Here is a 23,289-nt window from a genome sequence, read left to right on the forward strand (position 1 = left end):
CTTGTGTACCACGTGGGGACTACTAATACAAAGAAAAATGGAGGATAGGGCACACGGATTTGAGAAATAGAAAATATTTATTAAAGCGAACTTGAAGCCACTTTTTTGCACTTGACAAAGACCTATAAGGTCGAAACATTGTGCTCGCTTTAATAAATATTTTCTTTTTCTCAAATCCGTGTGCCCTATCCTCCATATTTCTTTGCATGCTGTGGATTGGATGCAGCCGATCGTACATGGATGGGAGCATCGGTAATTGTATCATTTTGGTTATTCATTATTGGTGTGCAGCATTTACCTCCTTTGTATTGCTTTAAGACTACTAATACAAAAAACCCTCCCCCAGATTTATCCCATTAACTTTCATTTGGATTATTTTTCTTTGATGAATCTTTTGCTGTTTTTGTATTTTAATAATACATTTAATAACAGCATGTTCTTGTATAGCGCTGCTAGTTTTTTTACGTAGCACTTTACAGAGACATTTTGCAGGCACAGGTCCCTGCCCCGTGGAGCTTACAATCTGTGTTTGAAGGTGCCTGAGTCACAGGGAGATAGGGTGACTTGCCCAAGGTCACAAGGAGCTGACACTGCAGAATTGAACCAGGTTCCCCTGCGTCAATCACAGTGCCAGTCAGTGTCTTTACTCACTGAGCCGCTCCTTCTCCTAGAGATAAATGATTTATAAATAACCCCTCCTTCATTTATACACACTAAAAGGGGTATTACATGCCATGGGACCCTTTCCTTTCATGTAGAGATGGCCGCAGCATTTTAATTTTAGTTTTCCTTCTTAAATGTTTTTTATTTTGGAAATCAGAATTTGATTTAAATAAATAATAACAATGAAATTATGTCATGAGACAAAGAACTTTGTGTTCACAGCTGCATTGAATCTCAACACCCCCAGTTTACATCTGCTTTGCCCCAAAAGCAGGCAGCCCGATGGGTCTCCCCAAGATCTACACCTGTCTGCACAGGACCAGCACGCTAAGGGTTACCATTTGCTTGTACTTTGTGGAACGTGAACCCCACCCACTGGAATGTTAATGTGCCAAGAAGACAAAGAACTTTGTGCTCACAGCTGCATTGAATCTCAACACCCCCAGTGCACTTCTGCGTTGCCCAATGGTGGACAGCCTTTGACGCAGCTAAAGGGTGTGAGCCGTTTGCTGATGTTAAAGCTGCCCTATTTCAATCTGAAACTCACAAGTCCATTTATCCTTTGTACCCAATTTTCCAACTGTCTGTCCACGAAATGCCTAGGAATTGACTGTAGAACCCTTGTTCTTTCAGTGTAACCATGTATTTTTTATAACTCTGTGTTCGGGACATACTTGAAAAACTCTCAATGTATTACTTCATGGTAAAACATTTTTTATAAATAAATAAATACAAATCTGGAGCTGTTTGTTTTCTTATTTAAATATTTAAAATCTATTTCACAAAAAGAATATTAATAATAATCATGATATTAACAATACATTAATGTGGTTAATTTATTTGAAAAATAATAGCAATTAAAAAAGAACCCTGGTGTTCTGTGGAGCAGTCTCAGGGGTTCTGCCTACGGACGGACCGCCCACACTCACTGTGCCGGATTTCCCCCTCAAAAAAGCAGTCTGTCTGTATCTGAAATTTCTCAGTCAGACATTAGGTGGCGCTGTGCTGCACAGCTTATGCAGCACCTCGTCCACCTTGCTGCATGCAGCGTTATAAGGTGTGTGTGTGTGTGTGTGCGTGAGAGTGAGTGAGTGAGTGTGTGTGTGTGTGTCATTGTATAAGAGAGACATGGGCAGAGGGGGGGGGGTGAACGAGAGACATGGAGGTGTGAAACATATTGGGGAGGGGGAGACACACTGGGGAAAGTGAGAGAGACATTGGAGGGAAGGGAGAGTGAGAGAGAAACTGGGAAGGAAGGGACACACTGGCTGGAGGGAGAGAGAGACCCTGAGGTGATTGAGAGACACACTGGCTGGAGGGAGAGACACTGGGGGGAAGGAGTGAGAGACACACTGGGGGGAGGTGAGAGAGAGACACTGGAGGGAAGGGAGAGTGAGAGAGACACTGGAGGGAAGGGATAGTGATACAGACACTGGGGGGAGGAAGTGACACACTGGCTGGAGGGAGAGAGAGAGAGAGACCCTGAGGTGATGGAGAGACACACTGGCTGGAGTGAGACAGTCTGGGGGGAGGGAGCGGTGGGGGGTCTTTTAAAAAAGATCTTGATTCAATAAAATGTTTTGCCTGCGGCACATTTTTTTTTTTTTTTTCATGCGCTACACTAAAAATATTTAGGGGGTTCCATTCTGTTTTACAAAATATAAAAGGGTTCCACGACTTAATTTAATTGGGAAACACTGCTCAAATTATTAAAGAGTGCAATGTAAACTCATATACAGTAAACGAGCCAAGGCTGCCCGGAAACACTAACCGAACCAAATCAGAGAAAACAATGCAGAAAACAGATACCCTCTGGGGTCAGAGTTCAAGGCGATCTTGGAGAGGAGTGTGTGCAGTGTTTCAAGCGTGGGGCATCTTTCCAGATAAATTAGCAAACAGTAGCTGTCCTCCGACGAACACATCAAGTGTTTGAAAATTACAACGGAGTGTCCCTGTGATATTGGGAAGTTCTGCAGACTCCCCGGTGACAGAGGAGAGAGAAGGAGCTGTTATGCCACAGTTGCACTCACATGCTTGAAACAAACTGCTGTGTTGTTAGTAGGATTCTGGTTTTATAACCAGATCATCTTCAACAAACCAACTCCATTTTTATTGAACATACAGTAGTTGTTTTCAGTATTTTTTTAATACATTAGTTTAATTGTTCATTTAGCTTCTGTTTGTGTGTTATGTTGATGTTTGTCATTGGAGTTCTATGTGTGTATGTTTTTTATGTTATATGTAATTTTAACTAGTAGTATACACTATGATCTTTCTTTGTGTTTGATTTCACTTATTACGTGACGCCATCCACGAAGTCTGCAAGCCAGTCCAGGTGCATATGATTGGATCATCCTATAATGCCTAGATGCCACCTACTTACTAGTGCATTTGGACATTTACTTGGATTGTATCTTTAAGGCCCCGGTTTGTATCTGTTTTCTTGGTTATTTGTTAATTACTGTATCTCCCTGACGGCTCTCTCATTTCTGATCTCTGCTTAGGCTAGGTCCCTACTGCCTGCTGCAGCGTGCGCTATAGAGTGCGCTGCAGGGACAAGAACAGCCCCACAATGGGGCCGGGCCTGCTACCTACCATGGCCGCCGCGTTGCGCGGCCAGATTTTTCTGAAGACAGTTAAACTGTCTTTAGAACTGGCGATGGAGCGCAGGGCCCCCCACCCCCCTGGCGGTTAGCCAATGAGAGCGAATTTTCCAGGTGACGCCATGGCCGCAACACCCACCATGCCCCCGTCATGCCCCCCGTCTTTCCCCCTGCAGCTCTGCACAGACAAGGGAACAGAGCTGCACGCGCCGCCAGCCTGGCAGGTGCGCATGTAGCGTCGACACCGGGCCGTAGCTTTAGTTATTATCTATCTACCTCTCTCACCATACCACCCTCCATGCCCTTGGGCACACTGAGGCTTTAGACATGTAGAAAACACAACAAGAACGCTTGTACTAGTGGTGGTTCCACAACAGCGCTGGTCATTCCACTTGGATTCAGGGAGGATTAGTTGAGTCACAGTTTGGAAACATTGGAACCGCGGCATATCTGAGGCTCTGCTTTAACTTCCCAAGCGTACCCATCAAAGTCAGTTTATTTTCTGACTTTTTATTTCACTTGTATATTAATTTTGAAGTTTACATCAGTTTGTGCTTTATTTATTTCTTGCACTTTACTGTTTACGGAGCCGTGTACCTCTCTTTTTTTACTGATGATTCAATAAACTTTCTATTTTTTTGGACTCTACTTCCTTGGTTGTGCGCTGCTTTTTTTCTTTTTCCTTCAATAAATCAGAAAGGGATTTTTAGTTTGATTAACACAGAACTAACAAATTCGGAGCTATATTTTTTTGTCAAAGCCCACAGCTCTATTGTGTGCCTTTATTTAATTGATCTGTACTATGTCTGTGGTGATCCAGTTGCAAGTTCCTGATCAGAATATATGTGTACATGCCTGCTAATTTGTACCACCACGCGAGTGGTCGTTTGATAGTTGCTTTTCCTCTTTAAGTTTTGATGTTTAGCACGTCTACACTATGTATACGTATTCCTTTTCTGCATGAACCTACGGAGAGTCCCTTGCGCTGAGCAGTCTTGCTGCCGTCAAAGTGCCTAATATTTAGTGGTTTTCTGACCCTTTACCGCCTCAATTGTGCAGTCTGTTCACCAATGTCAGTGTGCAAATTATAATAACAATGGGCAAAATATTCTGATTTGAAATAATGGTTGGCTGTTTTTTGAAGTGAAACTTCTTTAGTGGCAACTCATCCCTAACGGGACAAAAATGTATTGTAGGGGCAGAAAATGAAACGGATGTGACGTCAACGTGCTGACGTCACAGTGCTGGCAGATGAGGCCGGGCTGTGTTCTGGCAAATCACATGCGGCGGCGGCGATAGCCGCCGGCGCCGCTCCTAATAGGCACCGCTCCCCCCACACGGCCGATTACATATGCGGCGGCGGCGATAGCTGCCGGAGCCGCTCCTAACGGCCACCATTCCAACCATTCCCCCCACACCGTTCCCCGCCCGCTGCCCACGCCTGCTGATATCTAACTGCCGCCGCATCCCCCACACAGCCACTGACATGCGGCGGCGCCGCTCTCCCTCACCCGCTCCTCCACACTGGCAGCCGTCCTCCTCAACGCATGCGCAGAGGCTCTGTCCATAGCCATGTTGTGGATGGCAGGTTTCGTGTGTGTGGTGTGGTTGGCAGAGGGCGCTGCTGCGAGGCAACCGGTGATTGGCTGTCACGTCTCGCCGCTGACGATTGGTTGAGGGGCTGTCAGTCAGTTATGGGGTACCTTAATTCCCCTCATCCGGCACGGGCTCTGCGGTGCACGCTGCCGTGGTGGGATAGCTATCTGAGGCCGAGGCTCCACCCCCTGCCCTGTCACTCCTGCTTTGGTAACGGGAGGAGGGGGTAACGGGACCACGTGTCGCCGGGGGGGCTGGGAGTCCGCAGCTCCGTGTCCGCAGCTCCGCCTGGGGTAGTGGGAGGGGGGGAGGAGGAGGGGTGGGGGGCACAACACAGAGAGACATTCACACAACACAGAGAGAGAGACACACACACTGACTCACACTCACACACTGACTCACACTCACACACTGACTCACACTCACACACTGACTCACACTCACATACTGACTCACACTCACACACTGACTCACACACACGCACACACACACTGACTGGCACACGCACACGCGCACACGCGCACACACACACTGACTGACTGACACACGCGCACACACACACTGACTGACACACGCGCACACACACTGACTGACACACGCGCACACACATACTTACTGACACATGCGCACACACGCTGACTGACACACGCGCACACACGCTGACTGACACACACACGCTGACTGAAACACGCGCACACACTCTGACTGAAACACGCGCACACACGCTGACTGACACACACGCACACACGCTGACTGACACACACACACGCACACACACTGACTGGCACACACGCTGACTGACACACACGCTGACTGACACACACGCATGCTGACCGACACAGAGAGACATTCACACAACACAGAGAGAGAGACATACACTGACTGACACACACACACACGCACACACTGACTGACACACACACATGCACACACTGACTGACACACACGCACACACTGACTGACACACATGCACACACTGACTGACACACATGCACACACTGACTGACACACATGCACACACTGACTGACACACATGCACACACAGACTGACACACACGCACATACATACTCACTGACTGACACATACACTGACTGACACATGTGTGCCGAGCACTCGCGTTATAAGTCAATTTCTGCGACAAAAGTCAAAGAAGTTTCACTTACGGCACACACAGCTTTTTTTTTCACCTTTCACCTGTTTGCTGAAATGCTATAAATCCGTGTTAAACTTTCCACGGAAGGAGGAACATATCTATATGTATGGTACGCAGGGCCGCCAACAGAAATCATGGGGCCCGAGACAAATGAAAGGAGCAGGCCCCCCCCCCCGAACCCATAGCACACCTACCATGAAAAAATATTTTTTATTGCGCAACTTAACTTAACTGTTCTCTTATTGTAATATGGAAAAAAACATTACAATGCAATCTGTTTATTTTTATATTTTCAACAAAAGAAAGGTGACTGACTGCCTGCGTGGGTGGGTGGGTGTCTGACTGTCTTTTGACTGCCTGGGTAGCTGACTGACTGCCTGAGTGGGCGACTGACTGATTGCCTGGGTGGGCGACTGACTGCCTGGGTTGACTGACTGATTGCCTGGGTGGGTGACTGCCTGGGTGGGTGACTGAGTGACTGGGTGGGTAAGTCAGTGACTGGGTGGGTGACATTGACTGGGAGGGTTTGTGACTGGGTGAATGGGTGAGTGACTGGGTGAATGGGTGAGTGACTGGGTGAATGGGTGAGTGACTGGGTGAGTGACTGGGTGAGTGACTGGGTGAGTGACTGGGTGGGTGAGTGACTGGGTGGGTGAGTGACTGGGTGGGTGACTACCCGGGGCGGGAGGTAGGCACGGAGAGCGCAGGAGGTGAGCGGCTGGGGGGGAGAGACTGGCGGCTAATTCGCGGCTGCTGTCTGTGGCACGAGGCGGGCGCAGGGTAAGCTGGGTTGGCACGTGCAGGGGAAGCTCAATTGGTGCGCGCGGGATCGCAACGGCGCATCACCTCGGTACCACGTTGGGAGCGGGCAACAGCGGGGGGGGGGAGTGGGCCCCTAGGAAGCATGCCTGACACATTGATTGCCCTGCGCATGCACGCCGGGACCTCAGCTCTGCGCATGTGCACGGGGAATCGCCTCCATTTTTTTAAAACTTTTTTTTTTAAACATATATAACGGGCCCGACTGCGCATTGGGCCCAGGTGGCCAGGCCCCCTGACTCACGGGGCCCAGGACGCCAACCCCGGCAGACCTCCCCTGTTGACTGCACTACGCCCCCACACCCCAGTTGCACATAGCATCACTATGTGCAACTAGGGTGTGGGGGCGTAGTGCAGTGGTAATGAGTTCAAGCTTTTGGAATTCTTCATCCAGGAGAAGTTGAGTTAGAGAGACGAAGCTTGTCAGATACTGTAAGAGTATTTCACAGGCTGTGAGTGAAGGAGATATTAGGCATGAGAATGCAGTAGAGACACATAGGATAGAAAGGAGACAGCCTTGAGCTGAGTGCATAACTTGAGTAGTTGCACAGGGAGAGATCATAGGCTAATGTACATTTTAATATGGTCCAATGGAAGAAAAACAAACATCGTACCATGCAAGAGGAAGCTCCCGCCGCTCCAGCACAGATCATGGAACTTAAGATATTTTTACCCCAGATCTTCTGACATTCATGGCTGGAAATCAACACGAGGGAAATCTGCTGCAGTCTGCTTGGGAGTTCTTTTGCTGGAAAAAAAATCAACATGCTGCAACATAAAGCAATACTAAGCATCACTACTCATTTCCAGTTATCTTTAGTTTTGAGAACACAGACCCTTAATTAGATTAAATAGCTATCACCTCCCTCGTGGACTAACACATAGAAGACATAATAATCTGTATAACCTGTATTTCATTCATCTTTACTTTGTTTATTCACTAAAGTGTCATAGCCAACATTGGGGCCCATTCATAGAGTCCAGATACTGGTTATCACACCCGTTCCAGTATTGGCTAACATTGACGAATGGGCGTTAACACCAGAACGTGTGCGATAACCCGAACCGGCACTTGATCCACGTGCTCCATTAATCATTAATGGCCATTAATGTGACACCACTTAGGACCATATTTACTAAGCTTGCTTTATAAGACGCTTTCAATGCTAAAAGGCAACTTCCAGCCCCATTTAAATGAATGGACCACAAGGGGCGATAATTATCCATGTGGTGTATCTCCAGAAGACGCCTTACAGGCGCAGGATACTCATTTGCATGACTTATAAAGGGCCCAATTTACTAAGCCATGCTGGAAGAAGTCTTATGGGGTAGCGCTGCTTAGTAAACACAGCCCGGATTATTGATTCTTCCTTTATTAGACTCCAGTCAAGTTATTTACTATAGTTTCTCAGCGGCAAAACTGGGGCAAAGAATTGTACCTGATTTAGCAAAGGAAAAGCTTGAACGTTAACGTTAAAGCAGTCAAACCGATCACCCGCTACGAAACAACCAAGTACCCATGACATTCCTAGAACATCATAACGGGTTCAGTGCCCATGACACGTACAGTGTAATTTCCATGTGCTGGAGAAGAAGTTCCATTCAACTCTTCTCCAGCTTGGGACATTGAATCAGAGTGTAGAGGAGTATATTGGAAGATATCGAACTGAATGTTCCATAGTAAGGTCTGTCTTACCGGTTACGGTGTTGAAGCCCCATCCAGTGGTGACACATTTAAAGCCACCTAAGAAGCCATCAATTGAATCTGCGAGGCACACAGGGGACACACGGGCGGTATATACCGCAGGGCTGGAGAGCTTCGCCAGGAGAACATCATTCGCCCCAGTTTCATTGTTGTACAGAGGATGTCTGATAACCTAGAGTAAAAGGAAGATTTATTATATTGGTGCAAAGTTCTTCTAAAGAAGAGATGTCTGGGATTTTGAAACTGCAGTCCATTAACGTCTGCCATTAACGTAGTGGGTTAAAAAACCTCTTAGTGTAATTTTCTCCATTCAGAAATATGAAATCTCCCTTAAAGTAGCTGTTATTTATTTGTATTTTGGAAACCGTGAATTAATGCATATCAGCTATTTGTGTTTGTGTGTTTGACCAATGTTGGCTTCTTAATTACTGTGGCAGGACGGCCTGTAGCCGAGGTCAGGGAACAGTCCACACGTGTAGTTTCAGGTTAATGAAAACGTTCAGTGGCTTTATTTCTCCATAACATAACATGTGGGTACACTGTCCCTTCAAACCAAAACAAAACCTGCTCCACATTGGGAGATCTGACTAACACACCAGGCCTATCTAGCAGGCTGGCTGGCTAGAACATAACCAAACCATAAGTGTACTTTAAGCAGTCAGGAAAACAAATGAACAATCCTTACATTGGTTGAAGTAGTGACTTTGGTGAATCCCTCTGGCTAACAGCTCACATAGCAGTGTGCTCAGGTCTAAGGCAGGCAGCTACTGCCAGTAACAAGATCCTTTTCTACCTTGCTGGCTATCAGGTGTCAGCTTACCTCCTGATTACCTAGCTGCCTCCTGAGTTTCCCAGGCATAACTGATAAAGGGTTGGCTTCACCCTGTCACAATTACAAAAAAGGTTTTACTTGTGTCACCAAAAGACTGTAGGGCCTATGCAGTAAACAGTGCTTAGGGCCTTTTGGCAGGGCTTGGAACTCGCCATGTTTTTGCCAAGTTGCTATCACAGTATGCAGGAAGGCCCGCATATCTGCGAAAGCAGTCTGAGCAAACATGGCGATGTGACGAGATGGCGTGGTGGATAGCGATGTGACAAGGTGGCGAGATCAGATGACCTGCCCTGCCGATAAGGGCTCGCCTGGTGAGATCTGTCTGCTGCTTCAGTGAGATCCGCCTCTCTCTGCGGAAATCTCAGCGTATAAAAAATATTTTTATATTTACATTTTATTAATAGTGTAGATGTGCAAGGGGTCTCTGGAGCTGAACCACGTTGGTTTGAGGTCCGGGGACCCCCTGCTTCCCGAGATAAAGGTCAATTTATGGGGTGCCGGTATACCCCTGCTTTGGATTCCCGCGTCACGTGATCTGGACATTTCCTTGCATAGAAAATTCCGGCACCTCATACCGGGGCCTGTAACTAGGAAAGCAGGGGGTCCCTGAGCCAGAAATCAATGCGGTTCAGTTCAGAAGACCCCTGCTCCCGCACACAATTATTAAAAATACATCAATACTTTTAATTAAATACACGCCCCCTTGCCCCAAATAACAAATACAGTAATGGGCAAAATTACTATTACCCACATAAGGATAATAATGCATTTGCCCATTTCAAATACATTAATCACAATAAATGAAATAAATACATCTTGCACTCACCTTTGCCCGGCTGCCATGATGAAGGCCGACCTCATCCTCATCGCCTACATGTCCTCCGATGCAGAGAAACATACACAAGGATAAAAAGAGCCAATAAAATGTCCCCTAACCCCTTAATCACCTTAGCAGTTATTAACCACTATAGTAATTAAGGGGTTAACCCACCCTCCCCCACCACTTACTCAGGAGGCCTAACCACCCTCTCCCACTAACCACCCTGGAGGCCTACCCACCCTCCCTTGGGGACAATAACCCCTTCACCCACCCCCACTACCCACAATAAAAACAATACACAGAACAACGAGAGAGAGAGAGGGCGAGAGAGAGAGAGGGCGAGAGAGAGAGGGCGAGAGAGAGAGAGGGCAAGAGAGAGAGGGCGAGAGAGAGAGGGCGAGAGAGAGGGTGAGAGAGAGAGGGCAAGAGAGAGGGCGAGAGCGAGAGGGCGAGAGAGAGAGAGAGGGCGAGAGAGGGTGAGAGAGGGCGAGTGAGGGCAAGAGAGGGCGAGAGTTGGCGAGAGAGGAAGAGGGCGAGAGAGGGCGAGAGAGAGGGAGAGGGCGAGAGAGGGGGAGGGCGAGAGAGGACGAGAGAGAGAGAGGGCAAAAGAGAGAGAGAGAGAGGGTGAGAGAGAGAGAGGGCGAGAGAGAGAGAGAGAGGGCGAGAGAGAGAGAGGGCAAGAGAGAGAGGCGACAGAGAGGGCGAGAGAGAGAGAGGGCGAGAGAGCGAGAGGACGAGAGAGAGAGAGAGGGTGAGAGAGGGCAGGAGAGGGTGAGGGCAAGAGAGGGCGAGAGAGGGCGAGAGAGGGTGAGGGCAAGAGAGGCGAGAGAGGGTGAGAGAGGGTGAGGGCAGAGAAGGCGAGAGAGGGTGAGAGAGGATGAGAGAGGGCGAGAGAGAGGGAGAGGGCGAGAGAGGGCGAGGGTGAGAGAGGGCAAGAGAGAGAGGGGGCGGAGAGAGAGAGAGGGCGAGAGAGAGAAAGGGCGAGAGAGAGAGAGGGCGACAGAGAGGGCGAGAGAGAGAGAGGGCGAGAGAGAGGGCGAGAGAGAGAAAGGGCGAGAGAGAGAGAGGGTGAGAGAGGGCGAGGGCAAGAGAGGGCGAGAGAAAGAAAGGGCGAGAGAGAGAGAGGGTGAGAAGAGGGCGAGAGAGGGCGAGAGAGGATTAGAGAGGACGAGAGAGGGCAAGAGAGAGAGAGGTCGAGAGAGGTGAGAGAGAGAAAGAGAGAAGGCGAGAGAGGGCGAGAGAGAGAGAGGGCGAGAGAGAGAGAGGGTGAGAGATAGAGAGGGCGAGAGATAGAGAGGGCGAGAGATAGAGAGGGCAAGAGAGAGAGAGGGCAGAGATAGAGAGGGCGAGAGAGAGGGCAAGAGAGAGAGAGATAGAGAGGGCGAGAGATAGAGAGAGAGAGGGGGGGCGAGAGAGAGAGGGCGAGAAAGGGCAAGAGAGGGCGAGAGAGAGAGAGAGAGGCGAAAGAGAGGCGAGGAGAGAGAGGTGAGAGAGGGCGACAGAGGGTGAGAAATAGAGAGGGCGAGAGAGAGAGGGCGAGAGAGGGGGCGAGAGAGGACGAGAGAGAGAGGACGAGAGAGAGAGAGGACGAGAGAGAGGGCGAGCGAGGCAAGAGAGGGCGAGAGAGAGAGAGAGGGCGAGAGAGAGAGGGGCGAGAGAGGGCGAGAGAGGGCGAGAGAGGGCGAGAGAGGGCGAGAGAGGGCGAGAGAGGGCGAGAGAGGGCGAGAGAGGGCGAGAGAGAGAGAGGGCGAGAGAGAGAGAGGGCGAGAGAGAGAGAGGGCGAGAGAGGGTGAGAGAGGGCGAGAGAGAGAGAGGGCGAGAGATAGTGAGTGGGCGAGAGAGAGGGCGAGAGAGAGGGGCAAGAGAGGACGAGAGAGAGAGAGGACGAGAGAGAGGATGAGAGAGAGAGGACGTGAGAGAGAGGGCGAGAGAAAGAGGGCGAGAGAGAGAGGGCGAGAGAGAGAAAGAGAGGGCAAGAGAGGGCGAGAGAGAGAGTGCGAGAGAGAGGGTGAGAGAGAGAGAGGGCGAGAGAGGGCGAGAGAGGCGAGAGAGAGAGAGAGAGGGCGAGAGAGGAGAGGAGAGAGAGAGAGAGAGAGGGGGGCGAGAGAGAGAGAGGGCGAGAGAGGGCGAGACAGAGAGAGGGCGAGAGAGGGCGAGACAGAGAGAGGCGAGAGAGAGAGGGAGCGAGAGAGAGGGTGAGAGAAGGCGAGAGAGAGGGCAAGAGAGAGGGTGAGAGAGGGCGACAGAGGGTGAGAAATAGAGAGGGCGAGAGAGAGAGGGGCGAGAGAGGACGAGAGAGAGTGGACGAGAGAGGGCGAGAGAGGGCGAGAGAGAGAGGGCGAGAGAGGGCGAGAGAGAGGCGAGAGGGCGAGAGAGATAGAGGGCGAGAGAGAGAGAGAGGGCGAGAGAGAGAGAGGGTGAGAGATAGAGAGGGCGAGAGATAGAGAGGGCGAGAGATAGAGAGGGCAAGAGAGAGAGAGGGCAAGAGATAGAGAGGGCGAGAGAGAGGGCAAGAGAGAGAGAGATAGAGAGGGCGAGAGATAGAGAGAGAGAGGGGGGGCGAGAGAGAGAGGGCGAGAAAGGGCAAGAGAGGGCGAGAGAGAGAGAGAGAGGGCGAAAGAGAGGGCGAGAGAGAGGGTGAGAGAGGGCGACAGAGGGTGAGAAATAGAGAGGGCGAGAGAGAGAGGGCGAGAGAGGGGGCGAGAGAGGACGAGAGAGAGAGGACGAGAGAGAGAGAGGACGAGAGAGAGGGCGAGCGAGGGCAAGAGAGGGCGAGAGAGAGAGAGGGCGAGAGAGAGAGGGGCGAGAGAGGGCGAGAGAGGGCGAGAGAGGGCGAGAGAGGGCGAGAGAGGGCGAGAGAGGGCGAGAGAGGGCGGAGAGAGAGAGAGGGCGAGAGAGAGAGAGGGCGAGAGAGGGTGAGAGAGGGCGAGAGAGAGAGAGGGCGAGAGATAGTGAGTGGGCGAGAGAGAGGGCGAGAGAGAGGGGGCAAGAGAGGACGAGAGAGAGAGAGGACGAGAGAGAGGATGAGAGAGAGAGGACGTGAGAGAGAGGGCGAGAGAAAGAGGGCGAGAGAGAGAGGGCGAGAGAGAGAAAGAGAGGGCAAGAGAGGGCGAGAGAGAGAGTGCGAGAGAGAGGGTGAGAGAGAGAGAGGGCGAGAGAGGGCGAGAGAGGGCGAGAGAGAGAGAGAGAGGGCGAGAGAGAGAGAGAGAGAGAGAGAGAGAGGGGGGCGAGAGAGAGAGAGGGCGAGAGAGGGCGAGACAGAGAGAGGGCAGAGAGGGCGAGACAGAGAGAGGGCGAGAGAGAGAGGGAGCGAGAGAGAGGGTGAGAGAAGGCGAGAGAGAGGGCAAGAGAGAGGGTGAGAGAGGGCGACAGAGGGTGAGAAATAGAGAGGGCGAGAGAGAGAGGGGGCGAGAGAGGACGAGAGAGAGTGGACTGAGAGAGGGCGAGAGAGGGCGAGAGAGAGAGGGCGAGAGAGGGCGAGAGAGAGGGCGAGAGGGCGAGAGAGATAGAGGGCGAGAGAGAGGGCGAGAGAGGGCGAGAGAGAGAGGGCGAGAGAGAGAGGGCGAGAGAGAGAGGGCGAGAGAGAGAGAGTGGTCGAGAGAGAGAGGGTGAGAGAGAGAGGGGGCGAGAGAGGACGAGAGAGAGAGAGGACGAGAGAGAGAGGACGAGAAAGAGAGAGGACGAGAGAGAGAGGGCGAGAGAGAGAGAGGGTGAGAGAGAGAGAGAGAGGGAGAGAGAGAGAGAGAGAGAGAGAGAGAGAGAGGGCGAGAGAGAGGGCGAGAGAGAGAGGGTGAGAGAGGGCAAGAGAGGGTGAGAGAGGGCTAGAGAGAGAGAGTGGGCAAGAGTAAGAGAGGGCGAGAGAGAGAGGGGGTGGGCGAGAGAGAGAGGGGGTGAGAGAGGACGCGAGAGAGAGGGCGAGAGAGAGAGGGCGAGAGAGAGAGAGAGGGCGAGAGAGAGCGAGAGAGGACAAGATAGAGAGAGGGCGAGAGAGAGAGAGTGGGCGAGAGAGGAGAGGGCGAGAGAGAGAGGGGAGAGAGAGGACGAGAGAGAGAGAGGACGAGAGAGAGAGAGGACGAGAGAGAGAGAGGATGAGAGAGAGAGAGAGGGCGAGAGAGAGAGGGGGTGAGAGAGAGAGGGCGAGAGAGAGAGAGGGCGAGAGAGGGTGAGAGAGATAGAGAGGGTGAGAGAGAGGGCGAGAGAGAGAGAGGGCGAGAGAGGGCAAGAGAGAGGGCGAGAGCGAGAGGGCGAGAGAGAGAGAGGGCGAGGAGGAGGGTGAGAGGAGGGCGAGTGAGGGTGAGAGAGGGCGAGAGTGGTGTGAGAGACGGCAAGAAAGGAAGAGGGCGAGAGGAGGGCGAGAGAGAGAGAGAGGGCGAGAGAGAAGGGAGAGGGCGAGAGAGGGCGAGGGCGAGAGAGGACAGAGAGAGAGAGAGGGCAAAAGAGAGAGAGAGAGAGGGGTGAGAGAGAGAGAGGGCGAGAGAGAGGGCGAGAGAGAGAGAGAGAGGGCAAGAGAGAGAGAGAGGGCGAGAGAAAGAGAGGGCGAGAGAGAGAGGGAAACAGAGAGGCCAAGAGAGAGAGAGGGCGAGAGAGCGAGAGAGCGAGAGGGCGAGAGAGAGAGGGTGAGAGAGGGCGAGAGAGGGTGAGGGCAAGAGAGGGCGAGAGAGGGCGAGAGAGGGTGAGGGCAAGAGAGGGCGAGAGAGGGTGAGAGAGGATGAGGGCAAGAGAAGGCGAGAGAGGGTGAGAGAGGATGAGAGAGAGAGAGGGCGAGAGAGAGAGAGGGCGAGAGAGAGAGAGAGAGAGAGGGCGAGAGAGAGAAAGGGCGAGAGAGAGAGAGGAGAGAGAGAGAGGGCGAGAGAGAGAAAGGGCGAGAGAGAGAGAGGGCGACAGAGAGGGCGAGAGAGAGAGGGCAAGAGAGAGAGAGAGAGGGCGAGAGAGAGAGAGGGCGAGAGAGAGAGAGAGAGGGCGAGAGAGAGAAAGGGCGATAGAGAGAGAGGGCGAGAGAGGGCGAGAGAGGGTGAGGGCAAGAGGAGGGCGAGAGGAGGGCGAGAGAAGATGAGAGAGGGCGAGAGAGGGTAAGAGACAGAGAGGGCGAGAGAGGGCGAGAGAGGGCGAGAGAGGGCGAGAGAGGGCAAGAGAGAGAGAGGTCGAGAGAGGGTGAGAGAGAGAAAGAGAGAGGCGAGAGAGGGTGAGAGAGGGCAAGAGAGAGAGATGGCGACAGATAGAGAGGGCGAGAGAGAGAGAGGGTGAGAGAGAGAGGGAGAGAGAGAGGGTGAGAGATAGAGAGGGCGAGAGATAGAGAGGGCAAGAGAGAGAGAGGGCGAGAGATAGAGAGGGCGAGAGAGAGGGCGAGAGAGATAGAGAGGGCGAGAGAGAGAGGGCGAGAGAGGGCGAGGAGAGGGCGAGAGAGGGCGAGAGAGAGAGAGAGAGGGCGAGAGAGAGGCGAGAGAAAGGATGAGAGAGGGCGACAGAGGGTGAGAAATAGAGAGGGCGAGAGAGAGAGAGGGTGAGAGAGAGAGGGGGCGAGAGAGGACGAGAGAGAGAGAGGACGAGAGAGAGGGCGAGCAAGGGCAAGAGAGGGCGAGAGAGATAGAGGGCGAGAGAGAGAGGGCGAGAGAGAGGGCAAGAGAGAGAGAGGGAGAGAGAGGGCGAGGGAGGGCGAGGGAGGGCGAGAGAGAGAGAGGGCGAGAGAGAGAGAGGACGAGAGAGAGAGGGCGCGAGAGAGAGAGAGGGTGAGAGAGAGAGGCGAGAGAGAGAGAGGGTGAGAGAGGGCGAGAGAGAGAGAGGGCGAGAGAGAGGGCGAGAGAGAGAGAGGGCGAGAGAGGGTGAGAGAGAGAGAGGATGAGAGAGAGAGAGGGCGAGAGATAGTGAGTGGGCGAGAGAGAGAGAGGGCGAGAGAGAGGGGGTGAGAGTCGATGAGAGAGAGAGAGGACGAGAGAGAGGACGAGGTAGAGAGACGTGAGAGAGAGGGCGAGAGAAAGAAGGTGAGAGAGAGAGGGCGAGAGAGAGAAAGAGAGGGGCGAGAGAGAGGGCGAGAGAGAGAGAGGGTGAAAGTGAGGGTGAGAGAGAGAAAGGGTGAGAGAGGGCGAGAGAGGGCGAGAGAGAGAGAGGACGAGAGAGAGAGAGGGCAAAAAGAGAGAGAGAGAGAGGGTGAGAGAGAGAGAGGGCGAGAGAGAGGGCGAGAGAGAGAGAGAGAGGGCAAGAGAGAGAGAGAGGGCGAGAGAGAGAGAGGGCGAGAGAGAGAGGGAAACAGAGAGGCCAAGAGAGAGAGAGGGCGAGAGAGCGAGAGAGCGATGAGGGCGAGAGAGAGAGGGTGAGAGAGGGCGAGAGAGGGTGAGGGCAAGAGAGGGCGAGAGAGGGCGAGAGAGGGTGAGGGCAAGAGAGGGCGAGAGAGGGTGAGAGAGGATGAGGGCAAGAGAAGGCGAGAGAGGGTGAGAGAGGATGAGAGAGAGAGAGGGCGAGAGAGAGAGAGGGCGGAGAGAGAGAGAGAGTAGAGAGGGCGAGAGAGAGAAAGGGCGAGAGAGAGAGAGAGAGAGGGCGAGAGAGAGAAAGGGCGAGAGAGAGAGAGGGCGACAGAGAGGGCGAGAGAGAGAGGGCAAGAGAGAGAGAGAGAGGGCGAGAGAGAGAGAGGCGAGAGAGAGAGAGAGAGAGAGGGCGAGAGAGAGAAAGGGCGAGAGAGAGAGAGGGCGAGAGAGGGCGAGAGAGGGTGAGGGCAAGAGAGGGCGAGAGAGGGCGAGAGAAGATGAGAGAGGGCGAGAGAGGGTAAGAGACAGAGAGGGCGAGAGGAGGGCGAGAGGAGGGCGAGAGAGGGCAAGAGAGAGAGAGGTCGAGAGAGGGTGAGAGAGAGAAAGAGAGAAGGCGAGAGGAGGGTGAGAGAGGGCAAGAGAGAGAGATGGCGACAGATAAGAGAGGGCGAGAGAGAGAGAGGGTGAGAGGAGAGAGGGAGAGAGAGAGGGTGAGAGATAGAGAGGGCGAGAGATAGAGAGGGCAAGAGAGAGAGAGGGCGAGAGATAGAGAGGGCGAGAGAGAGGGCGAGAGAGATAGAGAGGGCGAGAGATAGAGAGAGAGAGGGGGGGGGCCGAGAGAGAGAGGGCGAGAGAGGGCGAGAGAGGGCGAGAGAGGGCGAGAGAGAGAGAGAGAGGGCGAGAGAGAGGGCGAGAGAAAGGATGAGAGAGGGCGACAGAGGGTGAGAAATAGAGGAGGGCGAGAGAGAGAGGGTGAGAGAGAGAGGGGCGAGAGAGACGAGAGAGAGAGAGGACGAGAGAGAGGGCGAGCAAGGGCAAGAGAGGGCGAGAGAGATAGAGGGCGAGAGAGAGAGAGGGCGAGAGAGAGGGCAAGAGAGAGAGAGGGAGAGAGAGGGCGAGGGAGGGCGAGGGAGGCGAGAGAGAGAGAGGGCGAGAGAGAGAGAGGACGAGAGAGAGAGGGCGAGAGAGAGAGAGGGTGAGAGAGAGAGGGCGAGAGAGAGAGAGGGTGAGAGAGGGCGAGAGGAGAGAGAGGGCGAGAGAGAGGGCGAGAGAGAGAGAGGGCGAGAGAGGGTGAGAGAGAGAGAGGGTGAGAGAGAGAGAGGGCGAGAGATAGTGAGTGGGCGAGAGAGAGAGAGGGCGAGAGAGAGGGGGTGAGAGTCGATGAGAGAGAGAGAGAGGACGAGAGAGAGGACGAGGTAGAGAGGACGTGAGAGAGAGGGCGAGAGGAAAGAAGGTGAGAGAGAGAGGGCGAGAGAGAGAAAGAGAGGGCGAGAGAGAGGGCGAGAGAGAGAGGGTGAAAGTGAGGGTGAGAGAGAAAGGGCGAGAGAGGGCGAGAGAGGGCGAGGAGAGAGAGAGAGAGGGCGAGAGAGAGAGAGAGAGAGAGAGAGGGGGGGGGGGCGAGAGAGAGAGAGGGCGAGAGAGGGCGAGACAGAGAGAGGGCGAGAGAGAGGGCGAGAGAGAGGGTGAGAGAGAGGGCGAGAGAGAGGGCGAGCGAGAGGGTGAGAGAGGGCGACAGAGGGTGAGAAATAGAGAGGGCGAGAGAGAGAGAGGGCGAGAGAGAGAGGGGGGCGAGAAAGGGCGATAGAGGGTGAGAGAGAGAGGGGAGAGAGGGCGAGAGAGAGGGCGAGAGGGCGAGAGAGAGAGGCGAGAGAGAGGGCAAGAGAGAGAGAGGGCGAGAGAGGGCAAGAGAGAGAGGGCGGAGAGAGAGAGGGCGAGAGAGAGAGTGGCGAGAGAGAGAGAGAGAGGGCGAGAGAGAGAGGGGGGCGAGAGAGGACGCGAGAGAGAGAGGACGAGAGAGAGAGAGGACGAGAGAGAGAGAGGACGAGAGAGGGCGAGAGAGAGAGGGTGAGAGAGAGAGAGGGTGAGAGAGAGAGAGGGCGAGAGAGAGAGAGGGCGAGAGAGGGAGAGACAGGGTGAGAGAGGGCTAGAGAGAGAGAGTGGGCGAGAGTTAGAGAGGGCGAGAGAGAGAGGGGGTGAGAGAGGACCGAGAGAGAGAGGACGAGAGAGAGAGAGGACGAGAGAGAGAGAAGGACGAGAGAGAGAGGGCAAGAGAGGGTGAGAGTGAGAGGGCGAGAGAGAGAGGGCGAGAGAGAGAGAGGGCGAGAGAGGGCGAGAGAGAGAGAGAGAGAGAGGGCGAGAGAGAGGGCGAGAGAGAGAGAGAGTGGGCGAGAGAGAGGGCGAGAGAGAGAGGGGGCGAGAGAGGACGAGAGAGAGAGAGGATGAGAGAGAGAGGACGAGAGGAGAGACGAGAGAGAGAGAGAGGGCGAGAGAGAGAGAGGGTGAGAGAGAGAGGGCGAGAGAGAGAGAGGGGCGAGAGAGGGCGAGAGAGAGAGAGAGAGAGAGGGCGAGAGAGAGGGCGAGAGAGAGGGCGAGAGAGAGGGCGAGAGAGAGAGAGGGCGAGAGAGGGAGAGAGAGAGGGCGAGAGAGAGAGAGGGCGAGAGAGAGAGAGTGGGCGAGAGAGAGAGGGGGCGAGAGAGAGAGAGGATGAGAGAGGACGAGAGAGAGGGCGAGAGAGAGAGGGCGAGAGAGAGAGGGCGAGAGAAGAGAGGGCGAGAGAGAGAGAGAGCCGAAGAGGGGCGAGAAGAGGGCGAGAGAGGAGTGAGAGAGGGCGAGAGAGAGGTCGAGAGAGGGCGGGGAATTGTATAATTTATTTGTATTGTATTGTAATTGGTTTAGGAAATGGATTAATTGATTGATGGTAATTGTATTGATGTTGCTTTAATAAAAGAGAGATACCGGCTAAACAGATTACACAGACAAAAAAAAAAAAAAAAAAGGTAAGGAGAGAGAGAGTGGGCGAGAGAGAGAGGGGGCGAGAGAGAGAGAGGATGAGAGAGGGCGAGAGAGAGGGCGAGCGAGAGGGTGAGAGAGGGCGACAGAGGGTGAGAAATAGAGAGGGCGAGAGAGAGAGAGGGCGAGAGAGAGAGGGGGCGAGAGAGGGCGATAGAGGGTGAGAGAGAGAGGGGGAGAGAGGGCGAGAGAGAGGGCGAGAGGGCGAGAGAGGGAGAGGGGCGAGAGAGAGGGCAAGAGAGAGAGAGGGCGAGAGAGGGCAAGAGAGAGAGGGCGAGAGAGAGAGGGCGAGAGAGAGAGTGGGCGAGAGAGAGAGAGGGCGAGAGAGAGAGGGGCGAGAGAGGGACGCGAGAGGAGAGAGAGAGGACGAGAGAGAGAGAGGACGAGAGAGAGAGAGGACGAGAGAGAGAGGGCGAGAGAGAGAGGTGAGGAGAGAGAGAGAGGGTGAGAGAGGAGAGAGGGCGAGAGAGAGAGAGAGGGTGAGAGAGAGAGAGGGCGAGAGAGAGAGAGAGGGTGAGAGAGAGGGCGAGAGAGAGAGAGGGCGGAGAGAGGGCGAGACAGGGTGAGAGAGGGCTAGAGAGAGAGAGTGGGCGAGAGTTAGAGAGGGCGAGAGAGAGAGGGGGGTGAGAGAGGACGAGAGAGAGAGGACGAGAGAGAGAGAGGACGAGAGAGAGGGCAAGAGAGGGTGAGAGTGAGAGGGCGAGAGAGAGAGGGCGAGAGAGAGAGAGGGCGAGAGAGGGCGAGAGAGAGAGAGAGAGGCGAGAGAGAGGGCGAGAGAGAGAGAGAAGAGGGCGAGAGAGGACGAGATAGAGAGAGGGCAAGAGAGAGAGAGTGGGCGAGAGAGAGGGCGAGAGAGAGAGGGGGCGAGAGAGGACGAGAGAGAGAGAGGATGAGAGAGAGAGGACGAGAGAGAGGACGAGAGAGAGAGAGAGGGCGAGAGAGAAGAGAGGGTGAGAGAGAGAGGGCGAGGGAGAGAGACGGCGAGAGAGGGCGAGAGAGAGAGAGAGAGGGCGGAGAGAGAGGGTGAGAGAGAGGGCGAGAGAGAGAAAGGGCGAGAGAGAGAGAGGGCGAGAGAGAGAGAGGGCGAGAGATAGTGAGTGGGCGAGAGAGGAGAGAGAGGGCGAGAGAGAGGGGGTGAGAGAGGACGAGAGAGAGAGAGGACGAGAGAGAGAGAGGACGAGAGAGAGAGGGCAAGAGAGGGTGAGAGTGAGAGGGCGAGAGAGAGAGGGCGAGAGAGAGAGAGGGCGAGAGAGGGCGAGAGAGAGAGAGAGAGGGCGGAGAGAGAGGGCGAGAGAGAGAGAGAGAGGGCGAGAGAGGACGAGATAGAGAGAGGGCAAGAGAGAGAGAGTGGGCGAGAGAGAGGGCGAGAGAGAGAGGGGCGAGAGAGGACGAGAGAGAGAGAGGATGAGAGAGAGAGGACGAGAGAGAGGACGAGAGAGAGAGAGGAGGGCGAGAGAGAGAGAGGGTGAGAGAGAGAGGGCGAGGGAGAGAGAGGGCGAGAGAGGGCGAGAGAGAGAGAGGGCGAGAGAGAGGGTGAGAGAGAGGGCGGAGAGAGAGAAAGGGCGAGAGAGAGAGAGGGCGAGAGAGGGAGAGAGAGGGTGAGGGCAAGAGAGGGCGAGAGAGGGCGAGAGAAGATGAGAGGAGGGCGAGAGAGGGTAAGAGACAGAGAGGGCGAGAGAGGGCGAGAGAGGGCAAGAGAGAGAGAGGTCGAGAGAGGGTGAGAGAGAGAAAGAGAGAAGGCGAGAGAGGGTGAGAGAGGGCAAGAGAGAGAGATGGCGACAGATAGAGAGGGCGAGAGAGAGAGAGGTGAGAGAGAGAGGGAGAGAGAGAGGGTGGAGAGATAGAGAGGGCGAGAGATAGAGAGGGCAAGAGAGAGAGAGGGCGAGAGATAGGAGGAGGGCGAGAGAGAGGGCGAGAGAGATAGAGAGGGCGAGAGATAGAGAGAGAGAGGGGGGGGCGAGAGAGAGAGGGCGAGAGAGGGCGAGAGAGGGCGAGAGAGAGAGAGAGAGGGCGAGAGAGAGGGCGAGAGAAAGGATGAGAGAGGGCGACAGAGGGTGAGAAATAGAGAGGGCGAGAGAGAGAGGGTGAGAGAGAGAGGGGGCGAGAGAGGACGAGAGAGAGAGAGGACGAGAGAGAGGGCGAGCAAGGGCAAGAGAGGGCGAGAGAGATAGAGGGCGAGAGAGAGAGAGGGCGAGAGAGAGGGCAAGAGAGAGAGAGGGAGAGAGAGGGGCGAGGGAGGGCGAGGAGGGCGAGAGAGAGAGAGGGCGAGAGAGAGAGAGAGGACGAGAGAGAGAGGGCGAGAGAGAGAGAGGGTGAGAGAGAGAGGGCGAAGAGAGAGAGAGGGTGAGAGAGGGCGAGAGAGAGAGAGGGCGAGAGAGAGGGCGAGAGAGAGAGAGGGCGAGAGAGGGTGAGAGAGAGAGAGGGTGAGAGAGAGAGAGGGCGAGAGATAGTGAGTGGGCGAGAGAGAGAGAGGGCGAGAGAGAGGGGGTGAGAGAGGACGAGAGAGAGAGAGGACGAGAGAGAGGACGAGGTAGAGAGGACGTGAGAGAGAGGGCGAGAGAAAGAAGGTGAGAGAGAGAGGGCGAGAGAGAGAAAGAGAGGGCGAGAGAGAGGGCGAGAGAGAGAGGGTGAAAGTGAGGGTGAGAGAGAGAAAGGGCGAGAGAGGGCGAGAGCGAGAGAGGGCGAGAGAGGGCGAGAGAGAGAGAGAGGGGCGAGAGAGAGAGAGAGAGAGAGAGAGAGGGGGGGGGGGGCGAGAGAGAGGGCGAGAGAGGGCGAGACAGAGAGAGGGCGAGAGAGAGGGCGAGAGAGAGGGTGAGAGAGAGGGCGAGAGAGAGGGCGAGCGAGGAGGGGGTGAGAGAGGGCGACAGAGGGTGAGAAATAGAGAGGGCGAGAGAGAGAGAGGGCGAGAGAGAGAGGGGGCGAGAGAGGGCGATAGAGGGTGAGAGAGAGAGGGGGAGGAGAGGGCGAGAGAGAGGGCGAGAGGGCGAGAGAGAGAGGGCGAGAGAGAGGGCAGAGAGAGAGAGAGGGCGAGAGAGGGCAAGAGAGAGAGGGCGAGAGAGAAGAGGGCGAGAGAGAGAGTGGGCGAGGGAGAGAGAGAGGGCGAGAGAGAGAGGGGGCGAGAGAGGACGCGAGAGAGAGAGGACGAGAGAGAGAGAGGACGAGAGAGAGAGAGGACGAGAGAGAGAGGGCGAGAGAGAGAGGGTGAGAGAGAGAGAGGGTGAGAGAGAGAGAGGGCGAGAGAGAGGAGAGGGCGAGAGAGGGCGAGACAGGGTGAGAGGAGGGCTAGAGAGAGAGAGTGGGCGAGAGTTAGGAGGGCGAGAGAGAGAGGGGGTGAGAGAGGACGAGAGAGAGAGGACGAGAGAGAGAGAGGACGAGAGAGAGAGGGCAAGAGAGGGTGAGAGTGAAGAGGGCGAGAGAGAGAGGGCGAGAGAGAGAGAGGGCGAGAGAGGCGAGAGAGAGAGAGGAGAGAGGGCGAGAGAGAGGGCGAGAGAGAGAAAGAGTGGGCGAGAGAGAGGGCGAGAGAGAGAGGGGGCGAGAGAGGACAAGAGAGAGAGAGGATGAGAGAGAGAGGACGAGAGAGAGGACGAGAGAGAGAGAGAGGGCGAGAGAGAGAGAGGGTGAGAGAGAGAGGGTGAGAGAGAGGGCGAGAGAGAGAGAGGGCGAGAGAGGGCGAGACAGGGTGAGAGAGGGCTAGAGAGAGAGAGTGGGCGAGAGTTAGAGAGGGCGAGAGAGAGAGGGGGTGAGAGAGGACGAGAGAGGAGGACGAGAGAGAGAGAGGACGAGAGAGATGAGGGCAAAGGAGGGTGAGAGTGAGAGGGCGAGAGAGAGAGGGCGAGAGAGAGAGAGAGG

At 54.5% G+C, this 23,289-nt stretch overlaps 1 protein-coding gene across 1 annotated transcript in view; it reads right to left on the bottom strand.

The window, feature by feature from the left end:
• The window catches only part of LOC142470111 (chymotrypsinogen A-like), a 64,000-nt gene that overhangs the window by 1,161 nt on the left and 39,550 nt on the right, over window positions 1–23,289 (bottom strand). Inside the window, exons 5-6 of the mRNA XM_075577048.1 lie at window positions 8,532–8,712; window positions 7,450–7,583 (exon numbers count right to left, since the gene is read on the bottom strand). Of these exons, the coding sequence (XP_075433163.1) occupies window positions 7,450–7,583; window positions 8,532–8,712 (315 nt within the window). The remainder of the gene's footprint in view (window positions 1–7,449; window positions 7,584–8,531; window positions 8,713–23,289) is intronic.

This window comes from Ascaphus truei, chromosome 19, assembly GCF_040206685.1.
Source record: "Ascaphus truei isolate aAscTru1 chromosome 19, aAscTru1.hap1, whole genome shotgun sequence".
NCBI classification, from domain to species: Eukaryota; Metazoa; Chordata; class Amphibia; order Anura; family Ascaphidae; genus Ascaphus; species Ascaphus truei.